At 42.8% G+C, this 23485-nt stretch overlaps 1 protein-coding gene and 1 long non-coding RNA gene across 2 annotated transcripts in view; one reads left to right on the forward strand and one right to left on the reverse strand.

Annotated features, from left to right (window-relative positions):
- Positions 1–11623, forward strand: part of RNF17 (ring finger protein 17) — a 162140-nt gene extending 150517 nt beyond the window's left edge. Inside the window, exons 32-37 of the mRNA XM_066365810.1 lie at positions 1324–1440; positions 3136–3304; positions 6185–6320; positions 9047–9236; positions 10933–11032; positions 11510–11623. Coding sequence (XP_066221907.1) covers positions 1324–1440; positions 3136–3304; positions 6185–6320; positions 9047–9236; positions 10933–11031 — 711 coding nt within the window. The 3' untranslated portion in view covers position 11032; positions 11510–11623. The remainder of the gene's footprint in view (positions 1–1323; positions 1441–3135; positions 3305–6184; positions 6321–9046; positions 9237–10932; positions 11033–11509) is intronic.
- Positions 11624–15621: 3998 nt separating this feature from the next.
- LOC136393188 (uncharacterized) lies at positions 15622–18080 on the reverse strand. The gene is made up of 4 exons (XR_010749054.1): positions 18022–18080; positions 15944–16084; positions 15783–15867; positions 15622–15702 (listed from the first exon to the last, which is right to left on the reverse strand). It is a non-coding gene; the product is annotated as an uncharacterized lncRNA (long non-coding RNA).
- Between the last annotated feature and the right edge of the window lie 5405 nt (positions 18081–23485).

Raw genomic sequence — 23485 nt, forward strand, 5'->3', positions numbered from 1 at the left:
CCTCTCCATTCCTGTCTGTCTGTCCCTATCTGTCTTTGTAAATTTTTTTTTTTACAGAGACAGAGAGAGAGTCAGAGAGAAGGATAGATTAAAAAAAAAATATATATATATATACACACACACACACATATATATACGCATATACACACACACACACACACACACACACATATATATATATATATATATATATTTTTTTTTTTTTTTTACACAGATAGGGACAGACAGGCAGGAACAAAGAGAGCTAAGAAGCATCAATCATCAGTTTTTTATTTTGACATCTTACATAGTTGTTCATTGATTGCTTTCTCATATGTGCCTTGACCGTGGGCCTTCAGCAGACCAAGTAACCCCTTGCTCGAGCCAGCGACCTTGGGTACAAGCTGGTGAGCTTTGCTCAAACCAGGTGAGCCCATGCTCAACGCTGGCAACCTCGGGGTCTCAAACCTGGGCCCTCTGCATCCCAGTTTGATGCTCTATTCACTGCGCAACCACCAGTCAGGCTGTTTTAAAACTTTCTAAAAGAGAAACCACCCACATTTTCATATATATTTGCTTTTAACAATTGCTAACTACTATGATCCTTTGGGTATCATGTAACTGTTTATTATTCCATAATACTTTTGAACTAAAAAAAGAAAGCACTCCTTTTTTTTAATTAACTTAGTTATACCTTTTGGGATTTTCTGTATTATTTTAGTTTTTATTATAAAATACATACTCATTCTAAAAATAAATGTTATAGAAATGGGAAAAGGGAAAAAGTCCAAACCCCCCCAGTCCTATTAGGCAGTGGCATTGCTGTTAACTGTTTGTTTTGTTTTAATTTAACTTTATTTATTTGTTTTTAGATTTTATTTATTCATTTTAGTGAAAGGGGATACAGAGAGAGAGGCAGAGAGAGAGAAAAGGGGGAGTGGGGCAGAAAGTATGAACTCCCATATGTGCCATGACCAGGCAAGCCCCGGGTTTTGAACCGGCGACCCAAGTGTTCTAGGTCGACACTTTACCCACTGTGCCCCCGCAGGTCACTGTTAAACCATTTTTCCAGACATTGTGTATGTGCAAATATGTATGTATAAATAAACATTCATGTGGGGTTGTTTTACATAAAGTTTTTATAATTGGGGTGGCTGGGTAAGGGAATTTGAGACCTTTTGTTTCCTCATCACCTTTTGGTCCTGCTACAGGGAAACTGTGGTATGCAGTGTGTCAGAGTCTTGCTTTCTGCTATTGCAAGTAAGTTGCACTGTCATGAATTTTGATGGTGTAGTAGATTCTGTAGTAGTTATTCTGATTCTGAATTTATTTGTGATGTTTTAGGATTTGCTTTTGTCTGAAACACAGACCCCTATTTTACCACCATATCTGCCTTCATGTCTGCCTCCCCCAGAAGAACTCTATGAGGTTCAAGTCAAGCACGTGGTCTCGCCTAATGAGGTGTGTGATTTAATTTACATGATCAGTTGTTGGTTAAACACATATCATGTAATCTTGGTCTTAAACTCTAGGATTCTCATGTTTCCATCTATCTGACTTTAAATAGTTGAAACTTGCCTGACCTGTGGTGGCACAGTGGATAAAGCATTGACCTGGAATGCTGAGGTCGCTGGTTTGAAACCCCAGGCTGGCTGGTCAGGGCACATACAGGAAACAACTACTATGAGTTGATGCTGCCCTCTTCTCCCCACTCTCTCTCTCTCTCATTCTCCCCCCCCCCTCTAAAAATAAATAAATCGTTGAAACTTGTTGACCTCCAGTGTGTGCCCACCCTGGAAACTTGTTAACCTCCAGTGTGCCCACCCTCGAAACTTGTTGACCTCTAGTTTGCCCGCCCTGTAATTTCCTCGTCAAACATTTGTTAATATTTCATAAAGCAAGTATTTCTTAAGCACTGGCTGGTTTTCCTAGTGTTGTGTTGTTGTAGTTATATTTTTATCAAATATGTAGAGTTTTAAACTGCACCATTTCCACCTGTGAAATCTTGGACATCTCACTCCCCTGTCCTCTTCCTTTGTGAAATCTAAACACTTCATGCTGTTCTGGATGTTTTGTACCAGTCATCACCTTATTTTTTTTTATTTTTTTTTTTTGGTAAACAGCAGGGAGATAGTGAGCATGCACCCTGACTGGGATCCATGCAGCAACCCCATCAGGGGCCGATGCTCAAGTTCTGAGCTATTTTTAGCACCCAATGTTTATGCACTCAAACAGAGATATCCTCAGTGTCTGGGGCCATGCTTGAACCAATCAAGCCACTGCCTGCAGGAGGGGTAGAGGGATTGAAGGGGGAGAAGCAGATGGTCACTTCTCCTCTGTGCCCTGACTGGGAATCAAATCCAGGATGTCCATATGCCGAGCCAATGCTCTCTCCACTGAGTCACTGGCCAGGGCCATTTATCACCTTCTGATGCACTCTCCACCTTCTTACAGTGTGCTGTCCCAGCTAGAATGTTACTCCACAAAGACAGGGTGTGTCCCCAGAAACTACACTACTACCTTATACACAGGAGGCCAACAGAAAAGAAAGCAAAGACAGTGCAGTAACACAGAGTCCCTTCCTCAAGTTGACACAATAACCTTTCTTCACTGGCGAGGAAAGGACTTGCTCTGCAGTCCCATCAGAGAGCATAGGGGTGGCAACTGCTGTTGATTTTTATGGGGGGTTTTGTATTGCTTATTGATGTATAACAGATAACCCAAATTGAGCAGCTGAAAACAGCACACGTGAGAGTCAGGAATCAGGAGTTCTCGGTCACAATCAAGATGTTGGCAGTGTGGGAGGGCATGACAGGATTCACTTCCCAAAAGATGTGATGCTGCTGCGAGGGGTGGAGGGGGTGACTGTGCCTGTGGGCCTCTTCATCGGCTGGCTGCCAGCAGAAGCCTCCCTGAGTGAGCACCACCAGGACAAGTCTCCTGTCCTTTGTAATCTGATCTCGGCAGTCACTCACCCTCCCTTTTGTCATGATCCTTTGCTCACAGAGGTCCACTCCGATGTGATGGGTGAGGAACTGTACAAGGGGTCATTGGGGCCATTGTTGAAGACTGTCTGCTGCGGTGATTTTGTCTGTATAAATGAATAGTAAAAGTTAAAGAATTTGAAAGTTTTCTTCTTCCCTTCCCTCCACTCAGGTGTATATTTGCCTTGATCCTATAGACAGTTACCATCTCTGTAACCAACATAGTGACACAGGTGACAGTGGAGTCAGCTGGAACTCGGAGTCTGAGAGCCTCGGGGAAGCTTTGCAGACGCTCAGTGCTAATGTGGAGGCCTTGTGGCCTCTGACGGACTTCAGAGCAGGTAGCCCACACTTTGTGAGTACAGTGGGGCTCTCCCTGGTGCTTGTTGTCTGATGGGGGGGGTGCTTTCTAATGTTACCACACTCCCTGGATGTGCTCATCTGAATCCCCAAGATGCTGTAGCTGACCTTCCCAGTTCTCTAAGTGATCTAGAGAAGGTAATTACTGCCTCGGGCACGTTCATTTTCCAGCACTTGAGCTCATCAGGAAAATCACATGAAGATGTTTAAGCTTGCAGTTTTGCCACTCATTCAAATTGTGTGACCCAAATGGCAGTCTTTTTTTTTTTTTTTTTGTATTTTTCTGAAGCTGGAAACGGGGAGAGACAGTCAGACAGACTCCCGCATGCACCCAACCGGGATCCACCCGGCACGCCCACCAGGGGCGATGCTCTGCCCACCAGAGGGCGATGCTCTGCCCCTCCAGGGCGTCGCTCTGCCGCGACCAGAGCCACTCTAGCGCCTGGGGCAGGGGCCAAGGAGCCATCCCCAGCGCCCGGGCCATCTTTGCTCCAGTGGAGCCTTGGCTGCAGGAGAGGAAGAGAGAGACAGAGAGGAAGGAGGGGGTGGGGGTGGAGAAGCAAATGGGCACTTCTCCTACATGCCCTGGCCAGGAATCGAACCCGGGTCCCCCATACACCAGGCCGACGCTCTACCGCTGAGCCAACCGGCCAGGGCCCAAATGGCAGTCATTTTAATTGCAAGCCACCTAAACTGATGATTTTAGAGTTGGCGCATGGGAGCTCAGATTGTGTCCTGTCCTCTCAGGTCAGGTCAAACCCTGCTCTCTTTTCTCTTTAGAATTTCTTCTTACCTGTATTTAGAAGCACATGTGGTCCTCCAGTGAGGACATACCCTGGTTACTGTTGTCAACAACCCTGGCACCTGAGTGGCCTGTCTGTGTGGTAACAGAGAGATGAGTTTATTCTGGGTGTTTTTTACATATAGAGAAGACGTGCTAGAGCAAGGGAAAATGTCAGCCTCACGTACCTTAGTTTACTCATTGAGATTTTCATCAACTGTGACCCATGTTTGGCTGATAAACAGCCCGTGCGGTCCCCTCTGCCTGGAATGTTCTTCTCCCAGACTGTGAGCAGTTTAGGTCCTTGCCCGACTCTCCCCTGTTACAGGTCTTGCCTGACCCCTGTCTGAGGGGCACTGCCGGCCATCCTCCTGCCCCTTCACACTCCATGCCTTCGACTCCCTCCTGTTAAATAAGGACTCCGGTACTGCTGTGTCACCTGGCCTAAGTAGATGCTCAGAAATATCTGTTGAATGAAAGAATTAATTCACTGTGATTTTTTTCTTTTTGTAAACTCAGATTTGTAGTCTGGAAGAAACAGTTCCTCCTTGTTGCATTCTTCTGTGGGTCCTTTGTTCTTTAGGGCATGTGTGTCGCCTCATTCATAGGAAAGCGTATACTTCAGTAAGAAATCTATGTTGAAGGAGTTCTTTGTGGATTTAAAATAACGTGACAACTAAGTGGGGGAGTTTTCAGTGCTATTTTGAGATGCAACTTCAGCCGTGTTTTTGAGGCTGGAAATAGTAAAGGTCGGAGGGGACTATAACCATAACCATGATTCAGTCAGTTGTTTTACTGTGCAGACAGCTCCGTAGAAGAGATTCTTACTGTTCTATTGACAATCTCTGTGTACTCAAATTATATACTACTATGGGAAAAATAGTTTCTTAAACATTATAACATTAGAGTCATGTAGTATTTAAATGCCTCTTGCCCACAACTACCTTGGGGAGGGCACTTTGAAGAAGAGAATAGGATAAAGAAAGGGAGGGTGGAGCCTGACCTGTGGTGGTGCAAGGGATAAAGCGTCGACCTGGAAATGCTGAGGTCGCCAGTTCAAAACCCTGGGTTTGCTTGGTCAAGGCACATATGGGAGTTGATGCTTCCAGCTCCTTCCCACCTTCTCTCTCTCTCTCTCTCTCCCTCTCTGTCTCCTCTCTAAAATGAATTTTAAAAAATTTAAAAATAAAAAATAAAAAAAAGAAAGGGAGGGTGGAAGAAGAGCAAGATAGGAACCGAGGTGTATTCTGTCTGCTCTGAAATCCAAAGTGTACGGAGAATTGAAGGCACGTAGTATTATACTCATTGTTTCTCAGCTTTGCTCAAGACTGGCATGTGGGCAAAGGCTTGTGCAGGGACAAGGTGGGAATGCCTGCGAGAGAACATGTGAGCAAGTCCACTGCGAGAACAGCTCATACGAAAGCCGTGTGCCTGACGCCATCATGTCAAATGACCATGATGGGAGTCTGCTTTATGAAGTCGTGTTGGAGCTGATCTTTGAAAGAAGAGAGGTTTATTGTAACAATAGGGCACAGGGGCACAGTCTGGAAGGGGGATAGCCATGAGCTTCAGAAGTGATCCTGCATAGCTAGCATATGGAGGACCTGGGTTGGGTGGGCTAGGAGTGGGCTGGGAGGGACGTGGGAAACCATACTTCTCAGAACTCAATACTGCACGTGATTAAAGCGCCACTGAAGAATTTTAAACAAGAAAGCAATTTAATTGAATTTTTTATTTACTTCTGTTGATTTTCTAGAGACTGTGTTTGTGAAGGACAAACTTGAAAGCAGGAATATCAGAAACGGTTTTATGATCCATTGCAGAAAATGACCCAAATGAAAAGAGATTTGGGGAATATAGAGGTGGGGGCCATGGAAGGGTGACCCAAGCCCTATGCAACAGCAGGGCTGGAACCGTGGGCACGGGAGAAGGCCCTTCCGCAAGGTGTATAACTTCTAAACAGAAAAGAGCACAAGCCAACATACAGATAATGGTTGAGTGTTTAATTCTGTATAGTGGACATACGATGATGACGTTCTCTTTAAAAGGTAATGTAATTTTTCCCTTTTTGTCTTTCCAGAAATGCCTTGCCTTGCAGAATATGATGACGGCTTATGGTATAGAGCAAAGATTGTCTCCATTAAAGAATTTAATCCTCTGGCCATCCTGGTTCAGTTCGTGGATTACGGATCAACTAAAAAGCTGTCAACAAAGAGGTTCAAAAAAGTCAACTTATTTGAATTAAGATTCTTAGTTTTCTTTTGATTGGTTTATACTAATTAATGGGAAGATTTTGCCTCTTAAAATATTTTAAAGCTGTTCGTATACTGGGAATTTTTTAATGTAGGTTTTTTATTGTGGTAAAATATATAAACCTAAACATAAAGCTTAACCATTCTAGCCATTTTTAAGTATACAGTTAGTTGGCATTGAATATATTTACAGTGTTGTGTAACCACTGCCACTGTCCACTTTCAGGACTTCTCATAAATCCCCAACAGAAACTGTGCCCATTAAACAGCAGCATTCCAGTCTCGTCCCTCAGCTCCTGACACCGGACTCGAACTCTTATTAGCATAACCATACAACAGTTGTGCTTTTTTGTCTGAATTAGTTTACTTAATGTTTTCAGGGTTCATCCAGTTGTTGCATGTATCAGAATTTCATTATTTTTCTAGATAGTATGCCATTGTGTGTATACACCACATTTTGTTCATTCATCTGTTGATGGACACTTGGGTTATTTTCATCTGTTAGCTGTTGTGAATACTGCTGCACTGAACATGCTCAAGTAGCTTTTGGAGTCAGTGCTCTCCGTTGTTTTAGGTGTATGCTTAGAAGTGGGACTGCTGGATCATACGGTAATTCTGTCTAACTTTTTGAGGATTGCCAAACTTCCTTAGCAGACACATCATTTTACATCCCCACAGCAATGCACAAGGTTCCAGTTTCTCCACTTCCTTGCCAACGCTTTTTTGGGGGTGTAAGGGCATGTTGTTGTTGTTGTTTATAAAATTTTTTTAAATTGAAGTAAAATACATGCATCACAAATTTACTCTTAACCATTTTAAAATACGAAGTTATGTGGTATTAACTCACTTCCATTGTTCTGCAACCAATCTCCAGAGATCTTTTTATTTTGCAAAACTAAAACTCTGTACCCATTACAAAAAAATTCCCATCCCTCCCTCATCCAGCCCCCAACAGCCAGCATTCTCCCGTGTTATGAATTTGACTGTCGTAGGTATCTGAGTACTGGACATTTGTGACTGGCGTGTTTTACTGAGCATGTTCTCAAGGTTCATCCAAGTTGTAGCATGTGTCAGAATTTGTTCCTTTTAAAGGCTGAAGTGTATATATACTACTACAGTTAACGTATTCACTCATCACTAGGTGGGTACTTGGGTTGATTCCACCTTTTGGCTGTTGTCAATAATGCTGTTATAGGTGTACAGAAAACACATTTTTAGACAAAATTTTTTTATTGGGGTGACACTGATTAATAAAATTATACAGGCTTCGCCCTGGCCGGTTGGCTCAGCGGTAGAGTGTCGGCCTGGCGTGCGGGGGACCCGGGTTCGATTCCCAGCCAGGGCACATAGGAGAGGCGCCCATTTGCTTCTCCACCTCCCCCCCCTTCCTCTCTGTCTCTCTCTTCCCCTCCTGCAGCCAAGGCTCCATTGGAGCAAAGATGGCCCGGACACTGGGGATGGCTCCTTGGCCTCTGCCCCAGGCGCTAGAGTGGCTCTGGTCGCGGCAGAGCGACGCCCCAGAGGGGCAGAGCATTGCCCCCTGGTGGGCATAGTGTCACCCCTGGTGGGCGTGCCGGGTGGATCCCGGTCGGGCGCATGCGGGAGTCTGTCTGACTGTCTCTCCCCGTTTCCAGCTTCAGAAAAATACAAAAAAAAAAAAATTATACAGGCTTCAGGCACAGTACAGACATCTCTTTAAGACCCTGCTTTCAGTTCTTTTGGGTATGTACCCAAGAAGTGCAATTGCTGGGTCATATGCTCATCCTATTTTTAGTATTTGGAGGACCCACCAAACTGGTTTCCATAGGAGCTGTATCATTTAAAACTCCCAAAGTGTCCAAGGGTTCCAGTTTCTCTCCACGTCCTCACCAACACTTATTTTCTGTGTGATAGTGGCCATCCTAATGGATGTGAGGTGGCATCTCATTGTGGCTTTGATTTGCATTTCCCTACTGATTAGTGATGCTGGGAATCTTTTCATGTGCTTGTTGGCCATTCATATATCTTCTTAGAGAGAGAGAGGCAGGGAGAGACAGACACAGGCACATCAAGCTGTTTCTGTATGTGCCCTGACCAGGGATCGAATGAAATGTCTACTTTTTTTTTTTGTATTTTTCTGAAGTTGGAAACGGGGAGGCAGTCAGACAGACTCCCGCATGTGCCCGACCAGGATCCACCCAGCACGCCCACCAGGGGGCGATGCTCTGCCCATCTGGGGCGTTGCTCTGTTGTAACCAGAGCCATTCTAGCGCCTGAGGCAGAGGCCACAGAGCCATCCTCAGCGCCAGTGGAGCCTTGGCTGCAGGAGGGGAAGAGAGAGACAGAGAGGAAGGAGAGGGGGAGGGGTGGAGAAGCAGATGGGCGCCTCTCCTGTGTGCCCTGGCCGGGAATCAAATCCAGGATTCCTGTACGCCAGGCCGACACTCTACCACTGAGCCAATCAGCCAGGGCCCGAAATGTCTACTTTTTAATGTGAAATTTCTCATTCTGTAGGTTATCTTTTCACTCCTTTGTGTCCTTCGCTGCTTTTAATTTGACATAGTTCAATTTATTTTTTTCTCATTGCCCGGGCTTTTGGTGTCATAGCCCAGAAATCATTGCCAAATCCAAACTTCCCATTTTACAGTTCTAGTTACTAGAGAAACTTAATTGCAACATTCTGAACAATTTAAGGATTTCTTTTGTGACAGACTACGTCAGATCCCTCTTCAATTTATGCAGTATCCGGCCCAAGCCATAAAGGTTCTTTTGGCAGGGTTTAAACCTCCCATAAAAGATTCCAGAAAGACAAGAATACCATACTGTCCTAAATGGAGCATGGAAGCATTATGGACTATGATAGACTGTCTTCAAGGAAAACAACTCTATGCTTCTTCCATGGTAAATATGTCTTAATTTGCCAAAATCCATTTGAAGCTATTTCTAGAGTCCCTATTAACTTTTTTTTTTTTTAAGCGAGAGAGAGAGAGACAGACAGGCAGGCAGGCAGTCAGGAAGGGAGATGGAAAGCATCAACTCATGGTTGCATCACTTTAGTTGTTCATTGATTGCTTTTCATATGTGCCTTGACTGGGGACTCCAACCGAGCCAGCAACCCCTTGCTCAAGCCAGCGACCTTGGGCTTCAAGTCAACAACAATGGGGTCATGTCTGTGATCTCATGCTCAAGCCAGCGACCCTGCATTCAAGCCGGTGACCTCGAGGTTTCGAACCTCGGACCTCAATATCCCAAATCGACGTTCTATCCACAACTGACATTCTATCTTCACAACCAGTAGTCAGGCTAGGGTCCCGATTAACTTTCTAAAGTGCTATCTATACAACTTCAGGTGCAAAAATGCCTTAACTAAAGTATATAAAGTTGTAAATACTGGGGGATTAATTTCTAGACTTGTTAAAACATCTTAGTGATGTCACAACTGAGATAAAAGTAATGAAGTTAGTCTCCTGTAATCAGAGAACTTTGTCAATGAGGGAAACATGTCAACCACTAATTCGTGAGGTGGAATGAAGTCAGTCCTATGAAAGGGATAGGTAACTTTGGAGCGGTGCCAGAAGCAGGAATGACGGGCGTACAGTGTTAGGTCCCCTTAGTAGGCACTCCAGTACTTACAGTGACGGACAGGAGAGGGGCCTTTGTGCTGTCCCCTAGCAGATGAGTAGGAAAGGTCAGTCATAGAAAGGCTGCAATGACACTAATGTCATAGCTATACTGATTTGGTGCAGCATACGTAATGCAGCAGAACCTACATCCTAACAAGACTAGGGATCTGTGGTGTAAACATGCTTTCTCCTTCAGAGCTCAGAGTGTCACAAAGGGTAGCCACAGGCAGAACCCAGCCTGCACCCATGCGTTATATAGTGCAGTGAATTAATATTGGAAAACTTGACCAAAAAAAATTCTGTACTTCTGAGTATTATAAAATCTAAGGACCCTCGCCCTCCCTTCCAAATGGCAGTCAGCTGGAGAGGTGTGGCAGCCCCTTCAGATGACAAATTCTCTTTGCTATCCCAACCCTCACACTGCTGTCTCAGCACAGCCTGTCCTGATTTGGGAACCCAAGATTTTGGGATTCTTGATGTATTGGCTGTGACAAGAATGAGCTTTGAATGAAAACAGTGCTGTTACGAGAGAGCCTTTTGAAAACCTGGGTAAGAGCCGGTTCCTGTGTGTGCAGAATGGTGTAAATAGCTGTGCCCAGTTTCACTCAAGCCTCTGACAGGAAATACAGACAGGGCAAATAAGTGTTCTTAGAGACACACATTTATTCACCTCTGTGAGGAATATACATTCAATATTTAGTCAGTTTCTGCTTGATGTGTAGAATGGAAATGAATTTTAACAGGGAAAGTAGTATTTAAAGCCTGCTGGCTCACTCCAGGAAAACTTTGGAGAAGAGTTACATTTTAACTAAAGTAGGAGGGTGGAAAGAATGTGGGTTAGCAGGAAACCATCACATACCCTTTGAAAGTAGAGTATAAATTATAAATAAGCTTGCGAATGCCTTTTCCATCCCACCAGATATAGGCAGCAAAGACATTATTGCATTTTCCTGACAACAGTATCTTAATTTTAGGCTCAGGCACCAGAACAAACAGTGACATTATATGAAGATGAACATTATCCAGTTCATATGTCATTAGTAGAAATGGGGCTTGCAGACCTAGATGAATGATGTAAGTGTGACTTCTTGTTTACCTGTGTAGTTGGCATAAAGCAGGTGACTAAGATAGCCGAGATTAATGCTAAGTCACCCATAAAAACAGCTTTGGACTTTGCTCAATTTCTCAAAAGAATGACAACAGAGCTCAACAAGAATCTCTGTTCGATTTCTTCTTCATAAGCCTGCTCACCACTGAGTGCCAGCAGCAGGGGTTCCCTAAGTGTAAGAGGGCTTGGAGTGGCTCGCACGACCACCCCCCTGCCAGCTAGTTCTGGGGTAAGGAAAGCAGAAGCAACAGGCGCTCTAGATAACTGAAGCACACAACGGTATGGGATGTGTCTGCACTGCGGGATAATCGTCCCAGTAACTTGGGTATCCACGTACTTGGGTATCCAGCTGTCTTTGTCCAGTCACATACTGTAACAAGTGATTCAGGAACTACATTAGATTTGAACATTAAGGTTTAATTAATACACATTTTGTTTTTCAGGTTTACCGCCCAGAAGAAAGTTTTCTGTTTTATGTCGACCGTTTCAGCCTTGTTTTTCTTGACTTGTTCTGCAATAATGCTAGCCCTTTTCTCTTTTCCCCTTACATGTTGAACTGTTAGAAATTGTTTGAAAAATAGTTAATAAATATTTGCTTTTAAATTTTTTTGCCTTCCTATAATTTTAAAATATTTTAGACCCATGGGGGGGAAAACCATTTTAGTTCATTTGTAATGAATGTATATCAGCTTAAGAAATAAGATATTATCAGTAGTTATAGGCACCTTAGTATCGCTTCCCCAATCATTCTCTTCCCTGTAGAAGTGAACACTACCATGAATCGGTGTTTACCATTCTTATGTAGGTCTTTATAATTTTTACTGTCTATGATGCACCCATAAACAAGACAGTGTTGCTCTGTGTAACTTTTTCATGTGCACAGTTCACAATTACCTTTACTTTTCGTATCTTATTTCCACTGTTGACCCGTACTGGTAAACATAGTTGTTTTCTTTACTTTCACTGTTACACCGTCTGTGCACGTAATTTATTCTATTTCTAGATATTTTTAGCTTGTTGACAATTTTTTCTCAGTTACAAGTATTATTCTGTAGGAACCCTTGTGTCCATGTGAGAGCTTTTCCGGTGTATATACCTCGTAGTACAAGGTGATGGGCCATTCCTTTCTGAAAAGGGTTTTACCAGTTTGCTCCATCACCAGTATTTGCTTGCCAACACGTGGTGTGGCCAAACCATTATTTGCCGTATATACGACTAGGTATAAAAAGGTAGCCCGTTATAGTCACTTGTTTATTCATGTCCCTTTCCATTTCTCTGTGCAGTTGTTTGCAGTCATCTTACTGATTTGTAGGACTCTCTATATTCAGATGTTAACCCTTTGTAGGTATATGTATCTTTTCCTAGCCTGTGGCTTATCACTCATTTTTGTGGCACCTTTAGACAAACAAACTTCACTCATTTATTAACCTTTTAAGGTCTGTGCTTTCATGTCTCATTTTAAAATCCTTCTCTATCCTGAGGTAATATATATAACCTTATTTTCTTTAAAAAGTTTTAAACTTCATACTCAGTTCTTAAATCACCTGAAATTAAAACTTAAGTTTTTAAAAAATGGAGTCATTGCCAACACTATTGTCATGCCGCACTCGTGGGTGGCTTGCCCTTCCTTCAAGGACATCTTGCTTCTGTCAGCCGGCCGTCTCCTAGGTCATAACCTCCAGGTACCTATGGCTGATCAGCTATGCCCCCTTCATTCTCAAGTGTCTCATTTTCACCAGGTGACAGCATCACCTTAATTTGTAACTGCTGTCTTCTCACTGTGAGTATCTGTATTCGTAGAATGAATTCTACCTGTTTTACCTTCCCATTCCATTACAATTAAAGAACTTCTGTAATAGATAAAATGCTTTAATTTTTTTTTTTTCCTGAATTTGGAAACGGGGAGGCAGTCAGACAGACTCCCGCAGGCGCCCGACTGGGATCCACCCGGCACGCCCATCAGGGGGCGATGCTCTGCCCATCTGGGGCATCACTCTGTTGCAACCAGAGCCATTCTAGCGCCTGAGGCAGAGGCCACAGAGCCATCCTCAGCTCCCGGGCCAACTTTGCTCCAATGGAGCCTTGGCTGCGGGAGGGGAAGAGAGAGAGAGGAAGGAGAGGGGGAGGGGTGGAGAAGCAGATGGGCGCTTCTCCTGTGTACCCTGGCCAGGAATCAAACCCAGGACTCCTGCATGCCAGGCCGATGCTCCACCACTGAGCTAACTGGCCAGGGCCCAAAATGCTTTAATTTTAATACTACTTAAGCTGACTAATATTTTCACTGATAAAATTCTTACTCCTTGAATAAAATTTCTGTGCAAGTTCTTGTTCTATGGCTGATGTCTGATGGAAAAGTTATGCCAGATTATATTTCTTATACTAGTTTTTTGTTGTTGGTGTTTTTGTTTTAGTGAGAGGAGGGGAGGCAGAGACAGACTTCCACATGCCCCCTGACCGCAATCCATCCTGCAAGCCCAGTAGGGAGCAATGCTCTGCCCATCTGGGGCTGTTGCTCCATTGCTCGGCAACAGCCACTTGTTTAGCTCCTGAGGCAGAAGCGACAGAGCCATCCTCAGTGCCTGAGGCCAACTCACTCAAACCAATAGAGCCATGGCTGCAGGGGTGGGGGGTTGAAGGGAGAGGGGTGCAGACTGGGAATTGAACTGGGACATCCTACTTTTTATAAGGATCTCCAACCAATAATGTACCCACTTATTTTTAATGTCTTTAAGTTTAATGTCTTTAAGTAATACTTTCTTTACGTGTTTAACTATAAAAGGCAGAGTAGGTGAATTAAAAATGAAAGCTGTCCTTGTGCATTTTGAACATTATAAAAAGTTATAAATTTCATTTTATATTCCAAACATAATCTTGTCCATTTACAGACACACACACAACGTATAAATTAAACCACAGAATCCACAAGAAAGGTATATTTTTTAAGCAAGAAAATCAAGTTAGTGTTATTTCATTAGTCACATACAGGATCATTACAATTTTGTATCTATTAGAACATTGCCATCCTTGTCTTTAACTCTTACTCGACCAAATGTGTATTTTGTTTCTTGATGACCGTTTGCATAAACAGTTTTCACAGTGCCATCTGGATACTCCCGTCTCTTGAACTGCGCAGTGTGCAGTTCTCTCTGTCCGTTAGTAAACTCGATGATTTTGCTGCCATCTCTGTAAATTTAAAATAGAATTTAATTTCCTGTCCTTTTCTCTGCACAAAACCTTCTTTGCAAATTCTCTCAGTGTTCCTGCTGTCGATGGGTAAGCCCAATGATCAGATTAGCACTTACATTTACCCATAAAACAGTGTGTTTTTTTAAATAAGTTGATGCTTTCACCACAAAATGCACAGGTTTCTTTGTTTTTCTAAATGTATGTGTGTTCTGCCTCTAAAAAACTTAGGCACTGTATTAAAATATGGCTTTCAGTTATTCTTGTCATAAAGTTAAAACCCACCTGAGTGCTTATTTGTATCAGGCTGGGGAAGGGAAAGCATGATCAGACTCGAGGCCAGTTAAGAGCCAAATATGGGAAACATTTAATACCATATTAACTAAGAGTGTTTGTGTGTCTGGGACATCCACACTGGACCCAAAACACAGGGCTGTGAGTGCAGATGAAGCAAAACTGGCCAGGAGTGAGCAGCACCTGGAGATAGAGAAATCCATGGAGTTCCTCTTCTTGTTTTTACTACTTCTGTGGAAAACTTCAAACATTCAAAGTATAATGTACACATAAGATTTCTCTCCAGTTTAAGAACAAAATACTGTGTATTAAATAAGTACCAGATAAAGTACCAGACACATTAAAGGGAAAACATCATCATCACCATAAGAAGTTCCTACATTGTTTGAATTAGTGTCTCTACTTATTCATTGTAGCCAAGTTTATATCACAGAAGCCAAGTTACTGGGTGCTTAACTATCACTCTAGGACAGGAAGGGTGACAGACCTTCACCATGGTTTGAATTAAAATGGTGACAGAAGATGCTCATCACTGTGGACTGAAGAAGTCGCTTGAAGAAGGACACTCAAGGATAAAGAAGGTTGTTGATTTTAAAGGGGGGTCAGGGTGGCCAAAGACTTCTTGACAGGAAGGTCAAGAAAATGAAAGCATAAACGAGAGAGAGAGTCCAACTCAAACACAGTGGCCATTGTTCGATTATCCTTAAAAGTGACAAGACAGCTTTTCCTTTTGTGTCTCATTCACTATTTTCAAATTTCACCAAGTTTCTAAGTCCTTGCCATTCTCCTTTCCTGCAGTGCTCTATAGATTCCTTTCATATCTCAAAGCCAAAGACTGTATTTTAGGACCTGTTTCTCTCAGACTACCAATAGTTCTAACTCCAAAATGCTGAGCGCACTCTCAGCTGCTCTTTCTTTGCTCACTTCTAAACTCACTGAAATTTTCAGTGATTTGTGCAAACATTTTAAGACTTTAAAAATTCAGATAATGAACCATGAAAACTGGAAAACCTAGAAGCAAATTGAACAGGTGTCATACCGTTGTACTCTCACAATGGTGCCGTCTGGGAAAATGCTTTCTTCTTGTCCATCACCAAATAAATTTTGACAGTCTGGTCAGGAAATGTGATTTCTTTCCTTCCATCTGGGAAATGTTTTTCTGTTTTAAAAAGGTTACTATAAATATTTTATTTTTAAAGGAAGGGCAGAATTTAATAAGAGGGTGGGGCTAGTTTTTACCTATCTGCCCACTTGAGAAGTACAGGACTTCTAGTCCCTCGGGGTAAGTGGTGTGAGTGGTCTGGGTGGCTGCATAGTAGTAGATCTGTAAAGACAGAGTCACTGGGGCTTTGCTTCAGAGATGCTTATCTACGGAGAAAACCAGCCCCGAGGAAACCTACCACTCTCTCATCTGGCATGACCCGCTTCACATCACCATTGAAGAACGTGACAGTGACAGTCTTCCCATCTGCACTCACTTCTTTTTGAGTTCCATTTGGAAACAATATAACATGGCACCCATCCTTATTAACCTTTTCTATCTACAAGAAAGAAAATATCAGTATATAAGATCTCTCCCTAAGACCACATAACAAAAATATCCCTCATTCTCTTCTCTTCCTGATTGCCTACCTTGAAGTTTTTCATAATAAACGTAAAACATTCTCTCAGGAGAGAAAATTAATAAACACATAACAATCAACTTCAAGTATCAACACATCACCATCCTTCTGTCACTTTTCCCCCAAACAAACCTTTTGATGGAGTTCTTTAAAGCAAACTGCAGACACCATGTATAAACAACACTTCAACAGATATCTATAATTAAAAATTTTTTATTAACATAACCAAATCATTCTTACCCCTATCATTCCTTCATCATATCGTAACCATCCAGTTTTCCCTCAATTCACAAAAAAAGGATTTTTACAGTTCATTTTAATCAGGATCAAAACCAGGTCCACACACACTTAGTTGATATGTCTCTTGAATCTCAATTTTTAACAGTCACGTCCTGTTCCCCCTTTTTAATATCAACTGTTGAAGGAACTATGTCACTGAACATATAAAAAAAAAACCATGTTCCAGGACTGGCAGATTGCTTTCCCATGATGGTATCATCTAACAGTTCTCATAACCCCTATATTTCTTACAAAAACTAGTAGTGAGATCTAGAAGCTTGATCAACTTCCAGTTGAGTTATTCTGACAAGAAGACATTGTAGGTGCTGCTGTGAGCTTCCCATGGCCACCTGTTCAGAAGTTCAGTATGCAGTGCCTCTGGCCACAGGACAGACTGGCTCACACCAGTCAGTTCTACCAGGAACCCATCAACCTTTCAACTAGGGCTGGGGTCAGGAACCTATGGCTTGCGAGCCAGGTGTGGCTCTTTTGATGGCTGCATCTGGCTCGCAGACAAATCTTTAATAAAAAAAAAAATGTTAAAAATATAAAACATTCTCATGTATTACAATCCATTTTCTACTGCTCATGTTTATGGTTGAGGGTGGCTGGAGCCAATCACAGCTGACCTCCGGGACAACACCAAATTTTTATTGGATAATGTGTAACGTACACAGGTCGTTGTATGGCTCTCACGGAACTACATTTTAAAATATGTGGTGTTCATGGCTCTCTCAGTCAAAAAGATTCCCAACCCCTGACCTAGGGTTTCAGCAGGGACTGATGACTGCTGCCTAAATCCTTTCCTTCACTAGAGGCTGCGGTCTGACGGGTCCCTGTTTTCTCGCTCCCTTTCTGTCTCAGCTGGAATTGTCCCACAACAGAAAATCTTTCCTCATAAACAGTATGTTACCCTAAACCAGAGTTTGCACAGGAAAATTCTACCTACTACTTCCTTTTGACTTGCTCTTTGTCCCTTCCTCGTTCCTCAAGAATGGACTATGGCCTTCTAATTTCAATTAAAATGGATGAGATTAGGGTACTTGGAAAAATAAGTTTTCTATAAACCCGAGGAAGAAATTCCCTGATCACCTCCCCAGTAACAAACCCTATTTATGTCCCTTCCCTTCTCAATTCCCCCTTTGAGCTGGAACACCCAGCAGGCAGCAGCTTTCATGCTCAAAGCCTTCCCTAGGGATGGGGAGACCCTGCAGGCTGACCCGGGGACAGGCACCTGCTCCGGGCCCTGTACTCGGGAAGGCTGCGGGCGGCCGGGGGGGTAAGGCTTTCCTCACCACGTGAGGCTTGCAGCTGTGTACGGAAGAAAAGGTTTGGACAAAGGGACAGTATTCTTCCTTTTGCTGCACCTCTAAACTAGAAATGGAAACTAATGCATGTTGTATTTTGAGCATTTTTAGAGGAGTTCAAAGATTCAAGCCAAGGTTATGCCCCAAAGTACTCACATTCTTAAGCCCCCATCAACAGTCTTAAAGATCAATTATTTTAGAATCTGTTTCAACTCTATTTTAATCCATGTTTATTTTTTATAGTGTTCTCTTTATATTTTTTATTCTAACCTTTCCATCAGGATGACTGCTTTCTCCCTGAATTTCTTCTTTTTCCTCTTCTTCTTCTTCCTCTTTATATTCAGGATCTGGGAAATCCACTGATACAGGGTGCTCCCTGGGTGAGGCGGTCTGTAAAGACAAGGGGGTATCAGCTGTCCTGAAGGACATGTAATAACATTCAGGCCACTAAAATTTAAACTTACTATATTTCCCCATGTATAAGACGCAACTTTTTCTGAAAAATTTGGGGTTTTATAACTGGGTGCGTCTTATACAGTGATTGTAGGGTTTTTTACTTACATTTCATCCTTTTTTGTGCTTATTTTTGCACTCATTGAAGATAGTGATTTGTCATCAGACAGATAAGGACAAGCTAATGGTTAGGAATTTTGACAGTGATGAGTTGTATAAATTTTATGAATAAAAACTTGAATTCAATAACTTTTATGTAATACATTTTTTTTCAAATTTCAGGCCCCAAAATTAAGGTGCATCTTTCCATGAGAGCATCTTATACATGAGGAAATATGGTACTTTCAGTAGACAGTTTCTACTATTATTGTATAGGATCTATGGCTAGTGTCTGGTGTTATATAGAAAAGATATATACAATTCTAAGTAAAAAGCCTTCTTAGAAACTTATGTAAGTTACTTTATTTTAAACCTGAGTCATCTATAATACATTTGAATATATAAAAATATAAAGATATTTACTTGTCCTGTATTCAAACTGCGTAAGTCACAAGAAGGCACAGATGGGGATCTCTGAGACGGATTGCCTGTTAGAACCAATCAAGCCACTGGCTGTGGGAGTGGAAGAGAAAGAGAAGGGGAAGGGGAAGAGGAAGCAAAGCAGATGGTCGCTTCTCATGTGTGCCCTGACTGGGGATCGAACCCGAACTTCCACATGCTGGCTGACAATCTACCCACTGAGTCAACCAGCCAGGGCCAGAGTTAGTATTAATATTTAATTGAAAGTTTTAGAGGGATGAACATACAATGCAGAGTTCAGAGATGTGTTGTAAAATTGGGCAGCTAAAACCAGTATAATTATGTTAATCAGGGTCACCCTAATAAATTCAATAAAAAGAAAAAAAGCTGAAGAATAAAATCAAGTAAATTAATCCAACGGTCTTTCTTAAAAAAAAAAAAAAAAAAAGAAACGTTTAAACTAACAATATGGTCAGAGTAATAATGGCAGTGAGAGATAACCTTGATGTTGAAATTTCAACAAACTGAGTAGCTATAAAAAGGAAGAGAACCCAAGCTGGCCTCACAGGCTTGCCTGAAAAGATCTGCATGTGGAATCGACTAAAGGCAGAAGGGTGGACAAGGGTGGCAGAAGATAAGACGCACTTGCAGTCAGGATCCAGAGAGGAGAGAAACCTGGACTGCCTAGGATTTGTCTGCCAGATCTCTGGGGATGAGAGAACCCCAGTGACTGGGTTTTCTGCCAGTAGGAGCAGAGAGTTTGAGGGCCAGTTAAGGAGATACAGCTGCGACAGAACAAGGGGTCACGGCCAGTGTTTCCTCAGGCAGCCAGCAAGCTCACACTTGGCACAGAGACAGAGAAAAACAAAGTGCAGCCCCCCAAACTCCATATCCTCATGAGGTATGGATACTGGCAAAGACATAACCAACAGCTAGTTAGTTCTACAGGGCCATTCTTTCCCCTGTTGAGATGTGGGAAGGATTGCCCAGAGAAATAAGATCACCTTGCTAAAGCAGTAAAGACCCACTCAGCACAACTGCAGCGCTACCTCCATCATTGCAACAGCAACATCTCAGCAGCGGTCAGCCTGGGAATTTCACAGAGCTAAATCTTGTAATCCACTGCTACCTACTGGAAGAAAAGAAAAAAACTCTTGGAAGTGAAAAATGATTTTTCCTTTGAAATTTGTGTTTTAATTTTTTTACTTTATTTTTTTGTGTGTTGTTTTGTTTTTGATTATTTAGGGAGGGTTCTTTGTTTTTTGAGGTTTTTCTCTTTTTATTATTTTTTTTCTATTCTCTTTTAAATATTGTTGTAGGTGTTCTTAGTTTGATTTCTTAACACTATCACTCTCAAATGCAATCAAGGCAGAAGAAAACTAACATGATGGCTATCCAAGAGACACAGAGCAGAAAGAAAATGAAAAATCTGCAGAAAGCAATCTCAACCACATGGAAACCTTGGAATTAAATGAGCGAATTCAAAGTTGAAGTTCTGAAAAATATTCAATGAGATATGAGAAAACATGGATAGGCAATTTAATGAACTCAGAAACAAATTAATAAAAAATACTTCATCAAAGAGAATGAACTTTAAAAACAGAGATGAAGAACTCAATACATGAATTGAAAAATGAGCTAGGAAGTTTAGCTAATAAAACAGACCAGATCAAGGAGAGAATCACTGACATCAAAGACAGTCTACTAGAGATGCTACAGAGATAAGAGAGACTCACAAATTTACTGTTTTTAACTTTTTAAAAATTCATTTCAGCAAGATAGAAAGGGGGAAGGAGAGAGAGAGAAAAAGAGAGAGAGACAGGCACATCAAGCTGTTCCTGTATGTGCCCTGACGGGATCAAACCGGCAACCTCTTCAGGATGACAACACTCTAACCAACTGAGCTATCTGGACAGGTCAAGAGAGATTCACCAATTTTTTAAAAAAGAGAGCACTAAGAGAATTGTCTGACTCCATCAGAAAGAGCACTATAAGAATAATGGGTATATCAGAGCAAGATGAGAGGGAGAAGGGAATGGAGAGCCTATTCAAACAAATAATTGATGAGAAATTCACAAGGCTATGGAAGGAGTTAGATTCTTGAATCCAAGAAGCAAACAGTACACCTAGTTACCTAAACCCAGACATGTCTTCTCCACGGCACATTGTCATAAAAATGTCAAAAATCAATGACAAAGAAAGAATCCTCAAGGCAACTAGCCAGAAGAGAGTGGACACAAACATTCAAAGTACTGAAAGAGAAGAATCACCAACAAAAAATACTATATCCATCAGAGTTGTCCCTCAAATATGAAGGAGAAATAACTCTTCCAGACAGACAGAAGCTGAGGGCATTTATCACCAGAAAATCCCCACTGCAGGAAAATACTCAAGTGGGTTATTCTACCTGATACAAAGAACAAAACAACATAAAACTAGAAGCAAAAGCTCCAACAAGGTTAAAATATAAACAACAATGACATAAAAGGGGAGAGGATAAAGCTCTGAAGTAGCAAAGGAGAATGGAGTTCAGAAGCACTCATAAGACAAAGGACTTGTATATAAAACTTTTTTTCTCAACAACTTAATGGTAACCACTCATGAAAAAAACAAAACTGAAACATGTTATGTAAAAAAAGAAGTAGCGGGAAGAAGCATGGAATACCACCAAACAAAAAACAACTGACTGAAACACAAATTTACCAAAGTAGACACAGAGCTGCTAGAAAACAAAACATAAAATGGCTATAGGAAATCCTCAAGTGTCAATAATTACCCTAAATGTATCAATAAATACACTGAACTCACCAATAAAGAGGCACAGAGTAGCAGATTGGCTCAAAAACCAAAACCCAGCTGTATGTTGCCTTCAGTGGACATATCTAAACTGCAGGGTCAAAAGCAGACTCAAAGTAAAAGGTTGGAAACAATTCTCCAAGCAAATAATACCTAAGCAGGTGTGGCCGTACTAATATCTGACAGTGCTGACTTCAAGACAGCAAAGGTAACAAGAGACAAAGATGGACATTTCATAATGATAAAGGAGACACTATCTCAAGAACACATCACGCTTCTTAATATCTGTGCACCAAATCAGAGAGCACCAAAAAGAAGGGTGCTGTCCCTGCAAGGCCTTTAAATGACCCTTGGCGTGGGATTCAGGCGCCTGCACCTGGAGGGGCCCACACCTGACCCACAGGGAAGCTCGGATGATGGGACCCCAGTCAGTGAATTCCCCCAGAGCCCAATCTCTGGGCCTGGGCCTCAGCCTTCTCAGACCCCTGGGGAGTAGGGTGGGTCACCCGCCAAGCCCAACACCAATGGCACCACAGTGGTCGGGGATCACACAAAGCCTGATGAGTTTTCTGACTGTAACCAACTGTGCATGGCCCTGCTGACCATGGGAGCACCACAGGGGAGCTGCAGCTGCTTGCTGGGAAGGTGCCTGCCTGACGCTCCAGGGCACTCGATATAAGCAGGGTCACACAACCAGAGTCATGCAAGCAGGGTCCAGGGCTCTCTGGCCAATGCTGTGGAGATGCCCCTAGCCTGTGGCTGCCCTGACCCCACACTGCCCACACAGAAGACACCAGAGTCATTTCTAGGGACCAATGCAGCTCTTGTCGGCCTGGGCTCTGCTAATTTGGCTGGACCACACACTGCCAGGAGCCAAGGCCTCCAACCCCTTCCTGCTCGGGGTAGGTAGCCTTGGCCACTGGCTCCTCTGTCACCAACGCTTTCCATCCCACAACCCCTGCTACACTCAACTGGGAAGAGCTCCAGCTCAGCTCTGGGCCTCTGGGCCCAGGGTGCCACCAACATACATCTCTCCCCTGGGCGGGGGCCCAAGCTGCTCTTGTTGATGTCCCCAACACTAACCCCCTTACTCTTATCAGCCAGGGGGGAGGGCGCTTGGCCTGCCGGTTCCCCTCTGCTCCCAGGGACAGCAGTGTTGTGAGTGCACGTGAAGTAGGCCCCAGCACTCTCCCTCCTGGGGCCACTCACACTGCACCTCTTCCCACCCCCCCACGGCCTCCCAAGGAGAAACTGGATGTGGGGGAGGGGAGGCTGCCCGCCAGAGGAGGAGCCTTCCTGGGCATTAGAAAGGAAGGGACAGCTGTGCCCTGTGCCCCAGTACCCCTCCTCCGACTTCTAGCCCCTCAATCAATGTTGGAGCTTCCTCCATCCCACACACCCTCGGTGAATCCTTTTTGATGATGTTGGCAACTTCAGGAATAAATGGCGTGCCCAAAATAAATAAAAGCAAAAAGATTGTACAAGTTCTTACCTTCTGTGAGCAAATTATTTTTCTTGTATTTTTCTATGTAGGTTCCTGAAGAATTTTGAATCTTTTGAATTCGAACTAATGGATTCTATAGTAGGAATCGAATATAAAATTAATGTTAGTCTACCTATTAGTATATCAAATGAAACTAACAGAACTCAGCTTGCAATTAGAATGTTTTAAGTTTGTTCATTTAAGATTTTTTCATTTATCGCTATAGATTAGTAAATAACATACACACTCTCTCTGTCTCTCTCTACCTCTGGAAATAGATTCATTCCTCAAGGTAAGGGCGTAACTGACAATGTAAAAAGTCTTCTGTGACTATGACCAGATTACCCAGAGGAGAGGGCAGAAACTCACGGTCACTATCAGCAAAACCCCTTTCCTTGTCTCTCCAGTGAACGCTTCCCCTCAACATTTTGCCCTAACTAAGCCCTAGCTCCTACTGGGAAGACTGTCCACCACTGTCCCTTG

The sequence above is a fragment of the Saccopteryx leptura genome, chromosome 2 (genome assembly GCF_036850995.1).
Source record: "Saccopteryx leptura isolate mSacLep1 chromosome 2, mSacLep1_pri_phased_curated, whole genome shotgun sequence".
In the NCBI taxonomy this organism is placed as follows: domain Eukaryota; kingdom Metazoa; phylum Chordata; class Mammalia; order Chiroptera; family Emballonuridae; genus Saccopteryx; species Saccopteryx leptura.